At 37.0% G+C, this 19,748-nt stretch overlaps 1 protein-coding gene and 1 non-coding gene across 9 annotated transcripts in view; both read right to left on the reverse strand.

Annotated features, from left to right (window-relative positions):
• The window catches only part of CNOT1 (CCR4-NOT transcription complex subunit 1), a 113,740-nt gene that overhangs the window by 13,421 nt on the left and 80,571 nt on the right, over positions 1 to 19,748 (reverse strand). For 4 of the 8 annotated variants that reach the window (XM_014827263.3, XM_014827264.3, XM_014827262.3 and 1 more), the window contains 20 exons: positions 18,586 to 18,710; positions 18,049 to 18,335; positions 17,044 to 17,122; positions 15,001 to 15,231; positions 14,534 to 14,674; positions 13,268 to 13,447; positions 11,317 to 11,433; positions 10,863 to 10,973; positions 10,481 to 10,558; positions 10,124 to 10,301; positions 9,158 to 9,288; positions 6,964 to 7,260; positions 6,141 to 6,281; positions 5,943 to 6,047; positions 5,164 to 5,283; positions 3,774 to 3,965; positions 3,068 to 3,210; positions 2,099 to 2,207; positions 1,830 to 1,999; positions 948 to 1,179 (listed from right to left, as the gene is read on the reverse strand). In XM_014827263.3, coding sequence (XP_014682749.1) covers positions 948 to 1,179; positions 1,830 to 1,999; positions 2,099 to 2,207; positions 3,068 to 3,210; positions 3,774 to 3,965; positions 5,164 to 5,283; positions 5,943 to 6,047; positions 6,141 to 6,281; positions 6,964 to 7,260; positions 9,158 to 9,288; positions 10,124 to 10,301; positions 10,481 to 10,558; positions 10,863 to 10,973; positions 11,317 to 11,433; positions 13,268 to 13,447; positions 14,534 to 14,674; positions 15,001 to 15,231; positions 17,044 to 17,122; positions 18,049 to 18,335; positions 18,586 to 18,710 — 3,167 coding nt within the window. Of the gene's footprint in view, positions 1 to 926; positions 1,180 to 1,829; positions 2,000 to 2,098; positions 2,208 to 3,067; positions 3,211 to 3,773; positions 3,966 to 5,163; positions 5,284 to 5,936; positions 6,067 to 6,140; positions 6,282 to 6,963; positions 7,261 to 9,157; positions 9,289 to 10,123; positions 10,302 to 10,480; positions 10,559 to 10,862; positions 10,974 to 11,316; positions 11,434 to 13,267; positions 13,448 to 14,533; positions 14,675 to 15,000; positions 15,232 to 17,043; positions 17,123 to 18,048; positions 18,336 to 18,585; positions 18,711 to 19,748 lie in introns of those variants that run through there. The other 4 variants (XM_014827260.3, XM_014827261.3, XM_014827259.3 and 1 more) reach the window with 2 other exon arrangements.
• LOC123281911 (small nucleolar RNA SNORA46) lies at positions 12,458 to 12,595 on the reverse strand. The gene has a single exon (XR_006521707.1). It is a non-coding gene; the product is annotated as a small nucleolar RNA SNORA46 (small nucleolar RNA).

Genomic DNA, 19,748 nt, shown 5'->3' on the forward strand with positions numbered 1-19,748 from the left:
AATTTCTAACAACTTCTAAAATTCCAGTCAGCTCGTCTACATTCAATTGTGATTTATTTGCTAATAGATCTACTTTGCAATCTTTCTACGGTGGCGCACCTAAGCTTTGATCTCAGTTTGAAGAAATAAAATGGTCAATCTGCAGAAATAAGCAGATATCTCTCCCTGAACACATCCCAACAGTCGTACTAAAGGAATGCTAAGGCCACTTGAGGAAAAGTACCACTCTTGTCAGGAAAGTAACACGATTACGACACACTACTGGGTCCTAATCTTCACAGTGGTTGAAAGTGGCCAGGGATGATCAAAAACAGAATGCTAATGGTACTATGGCTCTCTTCCTACATTTTCTTCTGTTCATCCTGTTCATAAATATTCCTGCCAAACCTAGTTTTTAACTACAGACTTGTTTCCTAACTTTAACTCAAAGTCTAATTGATCAAATTGAATTAAAATAAATACTGGAAACTATTTTGCAAAAGAGTACACTTAGCAGTTTTAGGTAGATAAGCAACTTAGAAATTTTTTTAAAAATTTAAATTAAGTTTTTGGTTGTGTTATGTTTTATTTAAATATAGGCCATTTCAAGAATTCTACTTATTTATTAGCCCATAATCCCATCACTGATTATCAAGCTAGTAAAATTACTATATATGTTTGGCAACTTCATTATTCATTATCTGACTCACTGTGCTTTGTAGCTGTGACAACTGAAATGGGATAAAGAGAACTAAATGGGACAGGGAATGGCAACTTTACTGCTTAGTGACCAATGATGAGGAAAGAGACTTTATCAATTTAACACAGTAAAGGTGATGACATTTTTGATTTACATGAGTATGGAGGTAACTGTCTGACCACAGGTACATAATACTGAGCTTTAATATTGGAGGCAACACACCCTACTTATGTTGAATAAAAAGCACCTTTCTTTCCAAAAGCTCTACCTGTCCAACAAACGCAGAGAAAGCTTTGGTACTGTCACGGCCAGCTGCTGCTGAATGGTAGAGATTCACCCATTCCCTCAGAAGATACTCTGCCTTCTCCCTCAGGCCTGGAGGATCATCGTACTCTGAGGCTTGAGAGATCCCAGAATGCATCATAAAGTTAGGGCCTCCATGAGCACGATCAATCATTGCTTCATAGTTGGATCGCACTACTTCCATCAGCTGGGGCAATCTAGTACAATAAATCCAGAATGAAAATCAGTCTACTCATGCTTGTGATTTCACAGACATACAGTTGGACAATTTGCTTATTTAACAGAAACCACAAGAGTGATGATTCACTTAACCATTTCCATATTTAAACAAAACTATCCTTGGTCTCTTCATATCTCTTTACTTATGAAGAAAAATATACAAATGAATGACCTCAGTTAAGCTTCTTGACCCCAAAAACGGTGCCCGTTGAAATGGAGCTGACGTTCATAGTCAACAGATATTTACTTGTGCCTACTATGTGCCTTGAGTTATTATTTACCTTCATTCTCAAAAGTTCTTTGAGATATTATTTCCATTTTACAAGAAACAGGCTTAGGGAGGGTACATCAACTTGTCTACAATCAGAGATTTTAAGTGGCAGAGCCAGGATTAACACAGGACCCTGACACTAAGTCTAGTAGTACTGTACGTACTGGTCTACAGCAAGGCTTGGCAGTTAGTTAAGCTTTCATATTTCAAGGGACAACATGAGGCCTCACTAAAGCTTCCCATAGGTTGTAGGTAAAGCAGTTATAACAGGTAATGTTAGTAAGTCTGCACATTCATTTCTAAAGCTCTTTCTTAGACTGCTGAATACACAGGGATCCCAAAACATTTCATGCTCACCCTTCTGGAGCATTGCCTCTGGAGTGCGCATTAATCCTCATGAGGGTTTCAATGGTGTGGAACAGATCTGCCTCAGTAACATGGGCAACACTCCTTTCATCCACCAGGAGGATTTTTACCAATTGCATAGCAAATGCCACGGCCATGTAGTTTAAACCATTCTCCATCGACTGGCAACAAAGAAAGCACAATGTAAGAAACAGAACGCTTACAGCAAACACACTTCCTGATTACCAGAGTCTGTTTTTCCTGTTCAATTTCTTCCATACCTGAGCTAGGTGAAGATCATACTGCTGCATGTTAACCAAATGATTGCGAATTAGCAACTCCACTGCCTCCACATTATACTTATATTCATCCCGACATTCAATTAGGCACCTAGAAAAAGTCAGTTATTTCTTTATTCATATAGGCTTAACCATCAGATAAAACAAAGATCCCCTTTTATTCAATGGTAATTTGTTCCAAAATAAGGATGCCTTTAATGGGTAAGCAACCAAGTGCCCATCAACTGATGAATGGATAGAGAAGATGTACTCTATATGTATGCAATGGAATACTCAGCCATAAGAAAGGACAAAATCGTTCTATTTGCAACAACATGGAGGACCTTGAGGGTATTATGTTAAGTGAAATAAGCCAGACAGAGAAAGACAAACACTGGATGATTTCACTCGTATGTGGAAGATAAACAAACACATGGACAAAGAGAACAGGTAAGGGGTAGGGTGCAAAAGGGGTAAAGAGGTGCATATGTATGGTGATGGACAAACCAAACCTGTAATAAACCAATATGACCTCAATAAAAGTAAATTAAATTAAAAAAGGATGCCTTGAGAACCAACTGCAAATCAGTATCCAAGATTCAAAACAGCCAATAATAAAGTAGAACAGACAGCTCAGCATTAAAACTCAAGCTTTGCTCTCAAAGCCTAGAAAACAAAGCGTTTCATTTAAGACATTAAAATATGTATATATGAAGACCACTGCTATGAAATCATCAAAATCTTTTAAAATCTATGATCTATAATTTATTCCCCAAAGCGAAATACTGGTTTTCTGTATCTATCATGGGCACCAGATAGAAAAGGGACAACCATTCAACAATTCTCACTACTTAGAATTAGGAATTCCAAATGTCCCATTTACCTTCCAAAGGGAAACCTCTGGACATAAACAGGGCCATGCATGTCAGAAGGCAGTCCAGTAAATAGTACTCTTCTAAGAGGGCTACTGACCTTGTGATCTGTTTGTTACACCATGGAGACCCATAAGCCCGGCCATCTTGAAGAGCTTTTAGGACCAAGAGATGGCACTCCCTATAGCGCAACAGTAGGTCAGCATCAGCACCACTTGTGGCATCTAGTAAGCCCTCTACTGCCTAGGGAAGAAAAAAGCGTTCAGAACCATGGAAAATATAGTTGGTAGCCCAACAACCAAAGCCAGGAACCAGTCCTTAATGCAAACTACACCACACCTTCTAAAGAAGGCCTTGAGTTAAGTACCTCCACTCACCAAAATCCTTTCATTTACCCAACACACACAGGCTAACTTCCATCTAGTTTATGCTCACTCTGTGTTCTTCATTGTCATAAAAGGCTCCACTGTCCCTACACAGTCAAAATCCAAGGCTCCCCACCCAGCCCACCCCATTACTCAAGTACATGGATCAACCTGTCCCTCAAACTCTAAAGGGCTATCTTTTAGTTTCTTAAACAACCATATTTCTAGAAAATCTTAATGGGAAAAACAGATTTCCCACTTTACTATTTGTGACTGCCATGACTACATTCTACTCCTGAGAAAATCACCTGCTTATCAGAGAACAGACCTTACTTTCCATTAGTTTTTAAAATCTTCAGCATAACTTAGGTAGATGATGGTGCACATCACTACATATATACAAACCTAGTTTCTTCTGAAAGTAACAGTTTAAGAACTAACCTTCTGGAGCAATCCAAGAGCAGCTATAGCATCTCGAGAGTTTCGAGATAATACTACAACCTCCAAAAGACTTCTAAGAGCCTGAGCTTGAGGGTTCATGGCCAAAGTTGGTGGGATGGCATGTAGGTGCTGCTCCAGTTCTGTAATGCACTTATCATAAATCTGAGCTACATCATCTGTTGCCCAAGCTTGCTATTTCAGAGAAGGAAACAACCAAAAAAGAGATAGGCAAAATTTTTAAAGATTTTTCATTAGCACATGTAGCAACTGAAAAGTCTATTAGTACGTTTACTCCCATTATTTTTTTCTTCTTTCATCAAAACACGAAGGGGCTCTTCCATTCCCTTTCCTGAACTATTCACTCTTAATGCCATTAGGTGGGGTGGTGCAGGGCAGGCATGGAGGGGGGAGGGTATTTCACTTGACAGCGGAAAGCCTGGTTGACACCAACACAAGTCATCAAAGAGAGCATGATATAAATAATGGGGTAGGCTGAGGGCAGCACACTTGTGGCATCTAATAATCTCTCTACAGCCTATGAAAGTAAGTAATCCAAACCGTGGGAAATACAGTACCAGTCCAACTGTCAAAGCCTGACAGGATAGGACAGAATAAGAACACAGCCATCATTTCTGTGATATTCCTATCAAAGACGCTCTATTCATGAGAACATACTGGATAAACCTAAATCAGGCCATTCTAGAAAATAACTGGTTTCTAATCTGCAAAAGTGTCAAGGTCATGAAAAATGAAAAAACTAAGAAGCTGTACAATGAACGACCTGAGGGAAATTTTAAAAATATGACAATTAAATGAAATGTGTGGTTCTGAAATAGGTTTTTTTTACTATAGAAAGACAGTATTGGGACACTTATAAAACTTGAATGAGGTCTAAGGATTAGATGGTATTAACACATCAGTGTTAACTTCCTGATTTCAACGGCTGTACTATGCTCATATAGGAGAACGTCTTTGGAGGAAACACAGACCAAAGATTCCAGAAGTGATGGGGACACATCAAGGTCATCAGCTTACATTCAAATGGTTCAGGGGGAAAATGTTTCCCCCTATATTTTCAACTTTTCTATAAATAATTGTTTCAAATTTTTAGGAAATCTTTTTATAAAATACAGGGGAAGCCAAGAGGTCACCATGTAAATTCCTCTAATTAGGCCAAACATGACAGGTTAATCAACCTCAAGGATTTAGAAAAAAAAATTCCCCTTTATGCCATGCTGATCTGATACAAAGAATACTACCTATATTCAACAACTGTGGGTATTTTTTTCCACTGTAGCTTAAGCTCCCAGGAAGTAAGAGACAGACTGACTGATGAAAACATTCAAATTAAACTGTAAAACACTCAATTTAATCCAAGGCGAGTATTTACCTTCATGGGCTGAGCTAAAAATCCTGTGGGCTGACTTAAATCGTTTGTAGGCAAAAACCCAGGCACATTCCGTGCAAACTCTTCATAAACAGCCAGCTGCTTTGGGTCCACACCACCAACCTTGGAAGAAGAAAACCTATTTTGACAGGATCCTCTTCATAATCAAAGGAAACTTTTGAAAGTGGAAAGTATGCATGGAAGTAAGCAGAAAGGTTCTGAGAAAGGACACAGGAGTCATTACAACATGTAAGAGCATGACTGAGTATGCATGCATGGTGCGAACACACACATACACACAGTTAGGGGGTTTCCCATTTCCCTGAATCCTGTTGGAGTTACTCTCAGTTATAAATTCATTAAGTTTTTCCACTGGAAAATGCCTCAAATAGGACCATGTCAGTCCAACTCTCCGATGGAGCTGATAAAAATGATCAGATTTCTCATCATCTTCTTTTCACCAATAAGTAACTAGCAATAAAAACACAAGTACCAGAAGGGAAGACCAAGTTGGGAAACAAAAATTAATAGACACATGACCTCTTTACAGCAGTACTTCAACAACTAGGGTGGGAGGAGGGAGAAGAGAGAGGGAGCCCCACATCTAAACCATTTCTATGTCTTCTGCACAAGTAGCCTTTAAGTGAAATGCTGCTCAGGTGAGATGCTTTCTCAGAAACAAAATTTAACTCCACTGTCCTATTCCTGGTGAGGAGTTTAACCAACAAGAACAGAAGGAAAACAAAGTTGGGGCAGGGAGAGACAGAGCCCCTAATTCTCACTTTCAGCCTGATTTGCTCTGGCATCCGCTCAGCTTGGTATGTTAACACAACAGGATCACAGTACCTGCGTCCTTCTTGCCTAGCATGTTTTCTCAGCTCAAATTCCTGCAAACAAAAAAAGTCACTGAGGTTCTTGTTATGAGGCACTTTCTTAAATAGAAAAAACAAATACTTAAAAGGGAAATGCTAAACACTTACAGTTGCTAATCTCTTGTCCATCTCAGGGCCTGCTTTTTCTACTGCAGTCTTCTGAATAAAGCAGCAAGCTAATTCACAATTGTCCTGAGCTAACTGAGCAGCCGCCTGATCCATCATTTCCCTTTGTTGTGGAGATGCAGTCTGTCGGGAGGGAGAGAGGCAGAAAGAAAAAGATTTTAAAGTTTCTGTGAACAAGATAGATATAATAGGAAATGCAGAGCTTAGACAACTGAACTTTAAAAGTTCTGACTCTATGACTCATTAACTGTGACCATGAAATAGTCTAATAATTATCTTCATCTATACAATGAAAATACCATTCACTCAAAACATCTTACCAGGTTGTTGTGAAGATGGTGAACAGTAGGAAAACAGCCAAGCAATAAACAAAGGCATTATTAACCATATCTGAGACCCAAAATTAATAACTGAGTTACTTGAAGATTGTGTGCTTGTATGTGTGTACATACGAAGTCCCTATAAATCATTTTGCACTGTCCTACTCCATGTGCTTTAATCTCAATTCTTCATGGTAAACAGAATCAAGATTGGTAACTTACACATGTTTTAAAAAGTTCCTTCATTTCTTTAAACCAATAAATATTTGGTTATCTACTATCTGCCAAATCCTGTGTTGAGGATACAAGAGTGAACAAAAACAGACATGAGGTTTCATGTCACAAAACTTAGAATCTAAGCAGAAAGAAGACATCAAACAAATATGGTGACTATTAAATGAATAAATGGAAATGCAAAGAAAAACAAACTCTTTCAGGCAAGCAGTAAGGAGTTTCATACTACACCAAGGAAATAATCAACTTACACGAAGGGCTGAGGCAAAACTGTTTTTCAGGTTGGTGGATATGCTCATGAGCAAAGGTTCCCTGCAAGTAATCATAGCCATTCCAGCTGTCAAGTTACGCATCATGTGATGAGCTGCTATTCGCATTCGAGATTCCTCAGAATCCAGAGCAAAATCCTTCCTGACTATTTGCTCACAAGTAGTCATGGCAATCTTAATTGATCGATCCACCACAGGATGGACCAACTCCTGGACAGCCCGTTCAATTGCTTGGCGCACACACTGCTTCAGCTGTGGATGGGCCTGAAACAAGGGAATCTAGGTGGGGAAAAACAAGTGAGGTCAACAGCTTGTTTAAATAAGACAACTCTATTTCTATCAGTAATCACACACATGATTTTGGAATTACTTCAAGGTTAACAATTTACCACCAATTTCTACTTTAAATTAATCAATGAAATGCTCAGGAAACAGAAGTTAAACTACAAAGAGAGAGTAGTATTTAGTATACCTTGTGATACATGATAAAAGATGTGTCTCTGATTTTTAAAAAAGTCTAAGTTTAATGGGCAAATTGTTCATTACAAGATGCATTACCTGCTTAATTAAAGATGCTACCTGCTTAAATTTGTAGCTCAAGCACTGTTAAAGTAACTTCTTTAGTAGTTGGGGAAATACAAGAAGATTCAAGTTTACAAAAAAATGCTTTCTACAACAACTATTATTGCCACAAAAAATGCCTCAGAATAGCGAGCATTTTATATTACTGTATACTGAAGCCTTTTGCTTCACTTGAAAGACTGTTTCCAGTCTTTTATCTCTGGTATAAACAATGCCCTAACACTTACTTGGTCTCTTTAACTTACTGAATTTCTAAGAAATTTTTTTCAACATTCACGATGAACCTATAAAAGTATTCAAGATTACTGGGAGTATTATAACGGGAAATCACAATTTCTAGATCTAGGCTCCACGCCCCGCCCCCAAAACTAAGTACCATATCTACAGGGGAAAAAAAAAAGACCCTGTTAAAATGATCTCTTCAAAATCCTTTCAAGTCCTTTAAACACAAAAATTCACTGTATTAATGTTACTTACTCCAATATTTGTGAACATTTTCAGTTTCTAAAAAGCAAAGACAATGCAAACTCCAAGTATCTGATTCTGAACTAAAGTGTTAATAAGCAGAACAAAATACTGAAGATAAACAATCAATTATCACCCGGAATATAGAGACTAAAATATTACCTTTAAATAAACAGAGCAAAAAAGATTGATGGGAAGTTATTTTTATATGACCGTAGATCAAACTGCTTCCCAGAACCAGGTTACAGAAATGTAACTGAAAGTACTAAGTCTCACTTCAAGACCTTGGCCCTGGATTTTATATAGAGTAGTTAGAGTAGTCCCTCCCTTATTTGTGACTTCCTTTTCCACAGTTTCGGTTACCCTCCATCAACTGCTGTTCAAAAGTAAATGATTCTCCTTTGGACATATTGTCAGAAGGTCAACAATAACCTAACGCTACATCACAACACCTACGTCATTCACGTGACTTCATCTCATCGTGTAGGCATTTTATCGTCTCACATCACACAAGAAGGGTGAGTGCAGTACAGTAAGATATTTTCAGAAACCACATTCACATAACTTTTATTACAGTATCTTATAATTGTTCTATTTTATTATTAGTTGTTAATCTCTTAATGTGCCTAATTTATAAATTAAACATTATCATATGTATGTATGTACAGGAAAAAACACAGTTTATATAGAGTTTGATATTATCCCCAGTTTCAGGCATCCGCACACACACGATTCAGCTCAGTTCCAGCTATCTGCCAAGAGAAATGGCTTGATGCAAGGCTCAGGTGACACGATAAGGAACATAAAGAGCAAAAGGCTATGATATACACTAAGGATCTTCTAACCTGTGTAAGGTATTCTTGGAGATTGTGATTATATTGCCAGCTGACTTAATTTTAATATCATGCATTTGCACATGAGAAACCAATATAAATGATGTCTATTTACGACGATTATTTTTAAACTAGAAAAAAAGTCCCAGCTGTACTATACAGCAGTTCCCAATCTCTAATCTCTGCAACAAAAGCCTACAACCCAGGAATCCAGGAGGAAGGAGAAAAGGGAAAAGTAGGTAGCCAGTTTATTTGTCACAAAGTAAGAATAGGGGGATGGGGTGATGTTTACTTACTGTTGGGTTTAGAGTAATGTGTGGTGCCAGGCCTGCAAGAGAATAGACATTGATGTCGTGGTAGCTATACTGTGGCTGTGGTGGAACCGTGGCTGTACATGTGGTACTGGTAGCTGGTGTTGTAGAAGTTGCTAAATGTAAAGAGACAAAATAAGAGCTAATAAAAAGAGCACGTTCTTTCACTTTACTGTAAAATTAGCAGGGTATCAAGTGATCTTTATCTAATTAAACTAATTGGATAGGGGAGGGGAGGCAGCATAGCAGTCTGGCACAGATCACATCTTTCCTACTATGAATTATCACAAGAGCAATTCTGTCAGTTTAACAGAGATGTGAACAACACATGTAAAACTATGTCAGTGGCAGTACCCCAGAGCACAAAAATCAATTGAGGAGTCATACCACATTAGCAGACCAAAGTCTTGGTGGATTATTCTACATCATAGATGCCAATTTCAACCTAGGCTGTTCCTTGGTTTCACTTAGGGATTCTTAGCTATTGAGAGCTAAGAAAATCTGGTTTATTCAAACCAAACCTCTCAATTGTTCAACACCCCTACAGCTTCCCACATTTCCAATCCTCTCGGTCCAGGTAAACTAATGTACTCCCCTCGCAGGTCTAGCTAGTCTGGCCATCTCCAGATTTGAGGACTAACACAAGGCCATCATGTTACACAAGTTTTTGATAGCTCAAAGTAAAAGATAACCGGGCTTAACTGGGATATGAGGAACAACTGATTAATGATATTTAGTTAAGAATACCATACGAATTACCTGGATAGATTCTACTACATAAGACAATATCTAGGCACTACTAACTTTTCCTTAATAATTAGGAAGGCTCACCAAAAGGGATATAAAGTTCTAGCACCATTTTATTTGGAACAATTATAACTTGCTACATGCAAGGAGAGGTACCATTTAAGGGAACATTCTGGAAAGCAGAGGGCTAATTACCACACTTACTTGTGGTTGTGATGGCAGGGAGTTCTTCTGGCTGCTTGACATCTTTTTTTGGAGCAGAGAGTTGCTCATCTAAGTTCTTTAGGCGATCTTTATCCTTTAGGAGGTTTCCAGGTTTTAGCTCATTGATGTCTAATGCAAGGTTCTTGCAGAGGACCTCAATCTCAAACTTCAAGTTTAACTGCATGATTCCAATATTTGATTAGAATTTTTAAAGCAAAAATTTAGCTTTATTCATAATATACTGTACTTTCAACCAACTGGTATATAGTGCTCCCCCAAAATACTCTACCTTCCCTGCAAACTTTGATAATGTCTAGGCAGAGAATATTCCAAAAAATAAAGAAGCAACAAATTTACCTTTAAGTCATGTTCCTGATGAAGCTCGGCTAATACATTCATAATTGCCATTGTCCAGGGGTTGGGTGGCCTAAAAACCTAAAGAAAAGCTATTATGTTAAGCTGGCCCCCAAATCATTCTTATTTTGTATTCTTTAAAACAGTTAAGCACTTATACCTATGTGCCCACAGCAAAACCCCTAAACTTCCCAACCATATCTTACTTCAGAAGAACACCAAAACCCAAAGCCACCCATTAGAATTGGTCCTATAATTCTACTTAGCCTCTCAAAGTGGAAATCTTGAGTTTCCCTGAGGAAACCTAACTAAACTAGCTCTATGTTCGTAAGAACGAAGGGTATATCTTACAAATTAGCCATCAATAAAATTAAAATCTACTTACCACACTACGAATGCTAGACTCTAAGACTTTGGCAACAAAGGGCACCACATAGAGCAATTCTTGCTGTCCTTTAACATAAGCCTCTAGCAGCAAAGATTTTACATCCAAGTCCTAGAATAAGAAAAATATTTTTAAAAGCTGGGAATATACTTCAAAACGCCTCACAAAGTACCCAAAGATAGGCATCTTGCCAAATTCATCTCCAAAACAGGAATCAGTATATCTGACCACTGCCTTATGAAAAGGAAGGGGTCAGTCCTACCTTACCGGCTTCTGTTTATCCTGCTAAACAATGTAGGGCCATGAATATGCAATTCAAGATTTAAAACATGAGCCAACTCTTGCAAACACCCAATAATCATTAAAATAGCCCCAAATAAAAGTTAAGACTTTTAGAGATAATATGCTGTATGAACATTCTCAAGTTTTACATGAACCTTTAGCTGGAACTCACAGTGTGTAAGATGGGTTTATTTTTAGCTAGTGTAATCATTCCTAGCCAATGTCCCAAGTTCTTCAGCAAAGAACGATCCGAGAAATTGGCTGCAGCTTTATCGGAGGTCAGGAGAACCTGAAATAGTGCAGGATTAAGAAAGGTATGAAAACGAGCTTATGAAAAAAATTCTCAACTAATTGTTTGAGAATTCCATTATCTTACTTTAAAAACAAGCCATTGATTCTGAGAACATGTCCCCAAAGTAGATCTACTCCATATATCATAGCAATATTTTCCAATGTTCAGTGACATTTTTACCTTTAAATGTCTTTACATTTAAAAAATACATCAGAGGGGCCGGCCCTGTGGCCAAGTGGTTATGTTCGCGGGCTCCGCTTTGGTGGCCCAGGGTTTCGCCGGTTTGGATCCTGGGCACGGACCTAGCACCACTCATCAAGCCATGCTAAGGCAGTGTCCCACATGCCACAACTAGAAGGACCCACAACTAAAATATACAACTATGTACTGGGGTGCTTTGGAGAGAAGGAGGAAAAAAAAAGAAATCTAAAAAACACTTGAGACAAAATACAAAGTACACAAGGTTAAAAGCGTCATGTATGGTCCCACAGAAAGTATTTTCAGACTCTGGAAATTTTAGCTAGGTTTAAAGCAGAGGCCCAACTGCCAAATCTATTTTGAATTGCTAAGTTCAACTCAAATGAAGACTATAACTATGCTTCTAAGTCCTTCAAGACAGCCAGCATTTGGAGGAATGTAATCAAGATCTCAAGATCTATTGAAATCTTTATCATTATCTAGCTCACTATACATCTCTGGAGACAGTTAAGACAACTTTCTGAAATACAGAATAATATTGCTTATACACTTCTTTTCAAATTTCTAGAAAATCTAATCCATTTCATTACTTCTCTAGTTCTTAGTTTCCTAAGGGGGAGAGGACCATCATAGGAGAGTGTTTTGGGTGTGCACACACACATCTATCTACTATATGGTACCACTTACTTTATGGCTATAAACTTAAATTTATAATTTACATTTTTCTTTGAAACAAAGGATATTGAATTTTGCTCCAGAGTACATGGAAACTTCTATTATATCCCAATCATCTTTGGTATCAGATAATAAAGGCTGAATATAGTTATGTTCCTTAACTCCATACAGCACCAGCAGACTGGCACAAAGTCAGCTGTGCAACAGAAAGAGCCAGGAATTCTTTTGCACTACAGCGTAACCAAGAATGGGGAAAATTCCCATCCACAGGCTTAAACATAGTGCTCGTTCCTAAGCCAATGTCCCCAGTATCCAACAAAGAACAATCATAGCTGTATGCTGGTTCACACTGTTTTCTCAAAAAGTTATTTTTCCCAAGAAATAAAATACTTGAATTTCTTGGAACAAGCATTAGCTCATTAGGAAGAGTGTGACCTTAAAATAAACTGCTAAGAATCCTAAACAGCTATTCCCCAATTAGGTCTAGAGGTATCTGGCACTTAAGAAGACATAGACAAAAACATTCATTACAGCACTGTTTTTGTAATAGTGAAAGCTGTTAGCAATATACATCCATATAATGGATTTCTATAAGACTATTTAAAAAAAAGTGAGATTAAAGCTAAGAGCATATTGCAAATTAACAAGTGGAAGGGGAAAAAAGCAAATTTAAGAGGGTAAAGATTTAAAATCATGTACAGAATGGTAAAAACAAATTCAAAGCAATACTTACTTTCAATGTAAACAGTACACAGAGTATGTCTGTAAGACTAAATTCTTCACAAAATTTAGGTCTATATTTGAAACAAACCCTAGAGCAACTTTCATAGCAACCTAATACAGACAACATATAGGGAAAAAGAGCAGCACCCCGCCCCGCCCCAAAATTCTGCCTGTACAATCAGGTATTTCCAAACTCAAAACAGCAGTGAAAAGAAATATAAGAACTAACTCTTACTTTGATGTTTCTGTAAGTCTCATTCAGAACCATCTTATTAAATTCAGGATTCTTCAACGTGTCAAGGAAGTTTGAATACAGGCTGTGAAAGTTTGGCTCAATACTAACTCTCTTCATAACCAAGTATTGTGAAACCCAAGGCATAAATTCTTCCTTCACAGTTTCTTTTAGTTCTTCAACCTAGCCAACCAATATGACACAGGAAGTATACTATTAAAAGATGGTAAAACACAGTTTTGAGTTTTGTTTCTTTGAACAATACTACAGCATGTGGCTCCTTGTAAAAACAGATGCTAAAGCACTCGCTAATCTCTTCCAGACATCAGACAGATGCTATGAGGTACACAATATATTCACTTACACATTAGTGCAGTCAATCATCTCTCAAACTGTGGGTGATTAGAACTGAAACATCTATGGTCACTTTCAGCTTTAAAATTATAAAACATACAGTCCCTCACACTCCCATCTCATACAACTCTCCATCTGACCAAAAGAGGATTCATAATGTACAACATTCCAATAACAGACCTAACACCAGAAGTATGTTTTCCTAAATTTCCACCTCTAGGAATCCGTGAAGTTTGAAATTTCTTTTCCAAAAAAAGATGCCAAAGGCTCAATTGTTTTTCCTGTAATTTTACTGAGATCATAATGGTTTACAACATTGTGTAATTCTGGGTGTACACCATCATCAATTTCTGAATAGACTTTATCATGCTCACCACCAGTAGTCTAATTAAACGCTTAATTTTTTTCCTCAATTAATTATGATGGGATTTTGAAAGACAGTACTTGCATTATATCTTAAAACCCACTCTGTTTATAATCTTAGTGGCTAAAATAGGCATATCCAAGTATTGTCTTAGCATATAATCTTGTAAAGGCAAACATCATTCCTCTGCTTTTCACAAGGTCTACCCATGTGAGTAATCAGGCACCCAACAAATGCTCAGAATGGTCTCTGGGACAAGATGAGTTGTGACTAGAAGTACAAATGAAAGCTTCCATCATCATGACATCATGAAGTTTATTGCAAACAGCCTGTAACTCACTGCAAAACAGTACATTTAAAACTAGTGCTATTTAACATCTACAAAAACCACAACCGCTAGTTGTATATCCACATTCCCTTTGTTTTGACTCTATTACCTTTAAAGTAAGTATTAAAAAGGGTACAGAACATTAAATATATATCTCCGAACCCATAAGGGAAAAGAACAGAGAGCATTTGTAGCAATATGTAAACTATTACATCATGCTCACCTTTTGTGTCATATTTGACTGGGAGAGATTGTTGAAGATAAAAGCAATTTTCTCCTGGATATTTTCTGGGGGCTCTACAATTCTCTCAGTTTGATCTGTGGCCACAAGCAATGTATCTATATTTGTAGTATTAATAGAAGGCTAAAGGAATAAAGCACATAAAATAAACAAATTGAAAGCTTATTTGACAAATCCCAGGAAAAAAAACGTATACAGATCCCTTTAGCATAAAATACACATGACATGTATGATTGTACATTGGAAGTGTTGGCAAGCACATGTACTGAACTATTAACAATGGCTGTCTATGGGAATTTGGGGGAGGGGAGATACAAAGAAAGAAATGCTGGTCTTTATACCCTTTTTTTAGTAGGTATGTGTTATTTATAATAAAATTAAAATACATGTTCACTACTGGATATATTACAGCATAACAAATCCTGGAAAAAGAAAAAGGACCTACTTACTGGCACATCTTTCTTAAAGCTGACTCCGGTTGGCCTGGTGACTGTAACCGTTTTAGCAACAGTGGTGGTTGTCGAGGTGGTTACCATAGTGCTAACCTGACCCGCAAGGGGAGCTTTTGCTGGAACCTGGGCCTGAGCCTGTGCCTGAGCCAGTGCAATACTTCCAGGGGTTGTGATAGAGCCCTGCATTTTCACAGGAGGATCTCTAGACTGCTGTCCATACTCGATATACTATAGGGGTAGGGAGAGGGAAACACATTAGAACAGTTCTTAACAGAAATTGAAAATTTTAATTACACTCCCCTCACTTCTGAGAGGGTAGAAATTATTTCAGAGTACTCTTGGTTCATACATGTCCCTTACTTCTTGCCCCATCCTGTCCCATTACCATATATATAAACACATAAGTGGATACTACAGACTCCTTGGGAGGTAAAATATTACTATGTTTTAATAGTATTCATGAGAGAACTAGTCTAGTAAAACCACTTCCAAAAGAGCTGCCACAAACACCTGCATATAAATTTCTTTAAATCCCTTAATACACATAAACTTTAAGACTTTAAAATTTATATAGTAAACTGATCTCTTTCTTATTGGATGCTGATGAGAAACCTAAGGCCTAAAAAAATACACTGCATTTTGAGTGTTCTCTCAGTAAGGATATTACTACAAAACAAAAACAAAAGTACACTGTATACAGCCAAGTCAACAATGATACTGGATGTTCTAGGGCAAGATTTTCTTCATTTCACACACCAATAAACCTCCTCCCCACAGACAAACTCAAGAACTGACAAAAAGTTCCTGATACTATTTCCAACAGTCTGTACCTGGGAAAACAAAAACTACTATCTACACATGCAGTAACTTTATTCAAAAAAGGATATTTTCAAGTAGGAAAGACAACCTCTGAAGAAAGTGCAGCCCTTTAAATTGACTAAGTATAGAAACATAAACAGTGACCTCTCTCCCCTTCTCGGGCTATCTGGTTACAGTGGGTGCTGGGGACCACTGTTTTGTATGATCACTTCCACGCCATCTCTCGTCTCCAGTTTTCCAAGGTCCCTATTCCCAGCTCTGAATTCCAAACCCATTTGATTGCGGTAAGCCTCTGCTTTTCTGTACAGTTTTCAGTACTAGAGTTTTGGCATATTTCCCCAACCCCCTCACGTGAATGAACACACTCCTGGCCTGCCACTCAGTGGTCTCGTAGGTTATCCCTTCAGAATAACCCTGCCCACCTACAAGAAAACTCAGCAGGATGAGGTAGAAAGTAGTGGGCTAAAGTATAATACAGAATTAAAAGTAGGCTCAAATTCTGGTCTTTCTGATTCCTTAAAATCTAATCTTTCCCTTAAAATAAGATTAAGCCATTTATCTGCTTTGTATAAAAGACAGTAAAATAAAAATTAACTAACTTTCCTGTTCTCTATAAGCTGACTTTGATCAAAAGCAAGACAAAGGTATGAATAACATTTACCAATCAACCTAAAATCAGTAACTTAAAACAGTGGTTTACAAATTCTAAGAACAATCGCTAAAGATGGCTTAAAACATGTATTTTCTAGGTCCATTCCCTCAGGAACTGCCTCCTTTTTAATAGATACCTCAAAGGAATCTAAGCAGGTGGTAAAAACGCTGTATTAAACACTGGTCTAAGTCTTCTTTCAAACAGCTTTGAATCACATTAACATTTAAATCAGAGGAACAACTTTACTTATTTTTAGCCAAGATTCCCACTTCAACTCCTTTTTAGAATCAGGAAGGAATTCTCTTACTAATAAAAGATGATTCTTCAATAGCATTATTAGGCTGAAAGAACTGATATAAGCCTTTTATTAAACTAAGCAAATATAATCCAAGAATGACATTTTGTTATGATCTATTATTAAGTTGCAAAAAGAGCAACAAATAATATATATACCTACATCATGCCAATCATTAAGAAATATTAATGCCATTCCCACTAAACCCAAAATCAAGTTGAAAGAGATAAGCCTTCCAACTACTAGACAGATTTTAGGTGTTGAAGACACTTACCTCCTGTAAATGATGTGGAAATTGCATAAAGTGACTGATAGAAGCCAAGTGCTGACAATACTGGGGGTAGTCCTTCAATCTGCCAACAAAAACACTGATTCATCATTTCATGTAAAAACAGAGGAAGCACAATTAACAAAAATTTTCTTCCAAATGCGAGTCTAGGCCATTTCTCCCATTCAGCTTATGAAATACCTGATCTGAAGAAAATGCCAGAGAAGAACACAGGCATAGAGGGGGAAAATGTTTATGAACTTCTCTCCTTTTACACCAGAAAATAGTATCTTTGTTTTTTTAAGTCATATTTTACTTAAGATTAGATTACAATGAGCTACTACAACTGCTATCTGGAAACAACTCAAATGTTCATAAACAGGTGGAGAGAAAAACAATTTGTAGTTAATCCATAGAATGGAATACTACTCAGCAATAAAAAGAAACTACTGAAACATGCAATAACATATATGAATCTCAAAAGCATCAGGCTAAGTGCAAGAAGTCAGACTCATACACATTACGTATGAATCCATTTCAATAACACTCTGGAAAAACTAGAGACAAATCAGATCAGTGGCTGCCAGAGGCTAGAAAGGGGGAAGGTGAACTAAAAAGGGGGAAAAAGAGACCTCCTTGGGTGTGATGGAAACATTCAGTATCTTGATTATGGTTGTGGTGGTTATACGGCTGTATAAATTTGTCAAAATTCAAAGAACTGTACACCTAAAATGGTGACTTTACTGTATATAAAGTAAATCTCAATAAACAAACAAAAAACCCTCCTGCTATTTCACTTTACACTTTTCCTACCACTTATTTGATAACTGTAATGAATTAAATTGTTTTTGCTTCTTCCTCTTCGACTTCATACAGTTATTAAGATTAGTTAGTATGCATGTAAATGATGGGTCATGGTATGAATTAGTTGATAAATAATAGTTATTATTTATAAATAAATGACAGTTGTTATATTAAAAAAGATGCTTCTTAGGAAACCTACCCACTCACCTATTTTTAAATCTATCTAGTGCAGCAATTCCGAAATAATACATTTTGGATCCAAAAGGCTTGCGTAAGGCTTCAAGAACATATCGCAGGGCCAGACCTAGTGCCATGTAAGTGACTAGTCCTTTTTCGATTATCCCACCAAACAGGCAGGCTGTTATATGTAACTCTTTATCAGGGTACTGGGGGAAAAACCGATATTCTTCAAACAAGTTCCTTAGCATACAGTTAAATACTTCTCGTTCCCTCTTTATGGTAGAGTCTTTAAACCTCTGTAGCATTTCTAATACCTGGAAAAAACAAGACAAAAAAAAATACACGCATAAAGGAAACTCTTATTAAGAGCGTTCCTCAAATATTCTTAGTAGAAGTGCTAGGCAGAATATTTAACAACAAACTGAGCCTGAGACAGGTGCTAAGGTTTCAAAAGATGCACAGACATATCAAAACACTTTGAGCTAGATTTCTAAAAACTTTGAAAAGGGAATTTTTTAAAGATTTACCTAAACTATAAAGAATTAAGTCATCCTAGACACTCACCTCATCAACAGACATGGTTGGATGTGGTGGATGATTATATATTCTCTGGAAATAGCTGTTTGCTTCATCATCTATCTCTTTACTAAAGTGCTGATTTGCCTCTGGCCACACCTGAGACAAGTCCGCTGTGAGAAACAAAAAAGCAACCAGTAGGCATTTAACCTCCTTCTCCACTCCCCAATAAAATACACAGAGAGCCAGAGAGAATAACAGAGTTTTAATTTTAAGGGAAAAAATAAAGAAACTGAAGAAAGTACTAAGTGGTAAAGTTTCAATATTCAAGTGTTTTAGGTACACATAAAAGATTTTAACAAAATTTCCTTACACCTATAATTCTCCCTTAATATCTTCTTCATCATGACTTATTACACCATGAAAGTTCACTAGGTTTAAATTCATAATGCACTTACCCTTAATACAATCTCAATCAAGGTTCACAAGTCTTTACTATTGTATAATAAAAATCACATTCTACATATAAGAATTATCAATCCATGTGCATGACACACTGATATAAACACAAAGCATGCTACGAAACATAACATTCAGACAAGCCTTTCACACTAACATTTTCAAGTCAGTTTGGTAGATTTTCAAGTCTAGTATAATGAAGGTTTAGTTCCCAATGACAAGAAGGACATTTATAAGTCCTTCTTATAAATGTCCTTATAAATGATAACCTATCTCAAAAGAGAACCTCTCTTTGAGATAACTTACTAAGGAGGTGGAATTTCAAAAACTGGTTATTCTGTTATATCTATTACATGGCAATATTTATTATAAGGCTACACGTATCAAAGCTAAAACCTTAAAATAAACTAAAATATAGTTATGTACTTTATAAACTGCCAAGCTGAAACAGAAATCTGAAATTCTCCTGAGTGCTCCTGATTTGTTAAAATACAATAACAAGAAATTTTTAGGATAGGTTTAAGATTTATATACATATATTTAAACTGCTGAAAGTCTTTTCTCTTTACTATACTTCTTACGTTTAGGATAACACACCCCTAAAGGATGCTACCTCTTATTAACCATCACTTTGTTCTGGCAATCCAGATCAAAAGTAGAGTGATACTTTGAATTTTTATTTTCATAATTCAAATTCGTGAATTTACTTGCACTGATCTAAGGCGGCACATTAATAAATGGCCCTACTAACA

The sequence above is a fragment of the Equus asinus genome, chromosome 28, assembly GCF_041296235.1.
Source record: "Equus asinus isolate D_3611 breed Donkey chromosome 28, EquAss-T2T_v2, whole genome shotgun sequence".
Classification (NCBI taxonomy): Eukaryota; Metazoa; Chordata; class Mammalia; order Perissodactyla; family Equidae; genus Equus; species Equus asinus.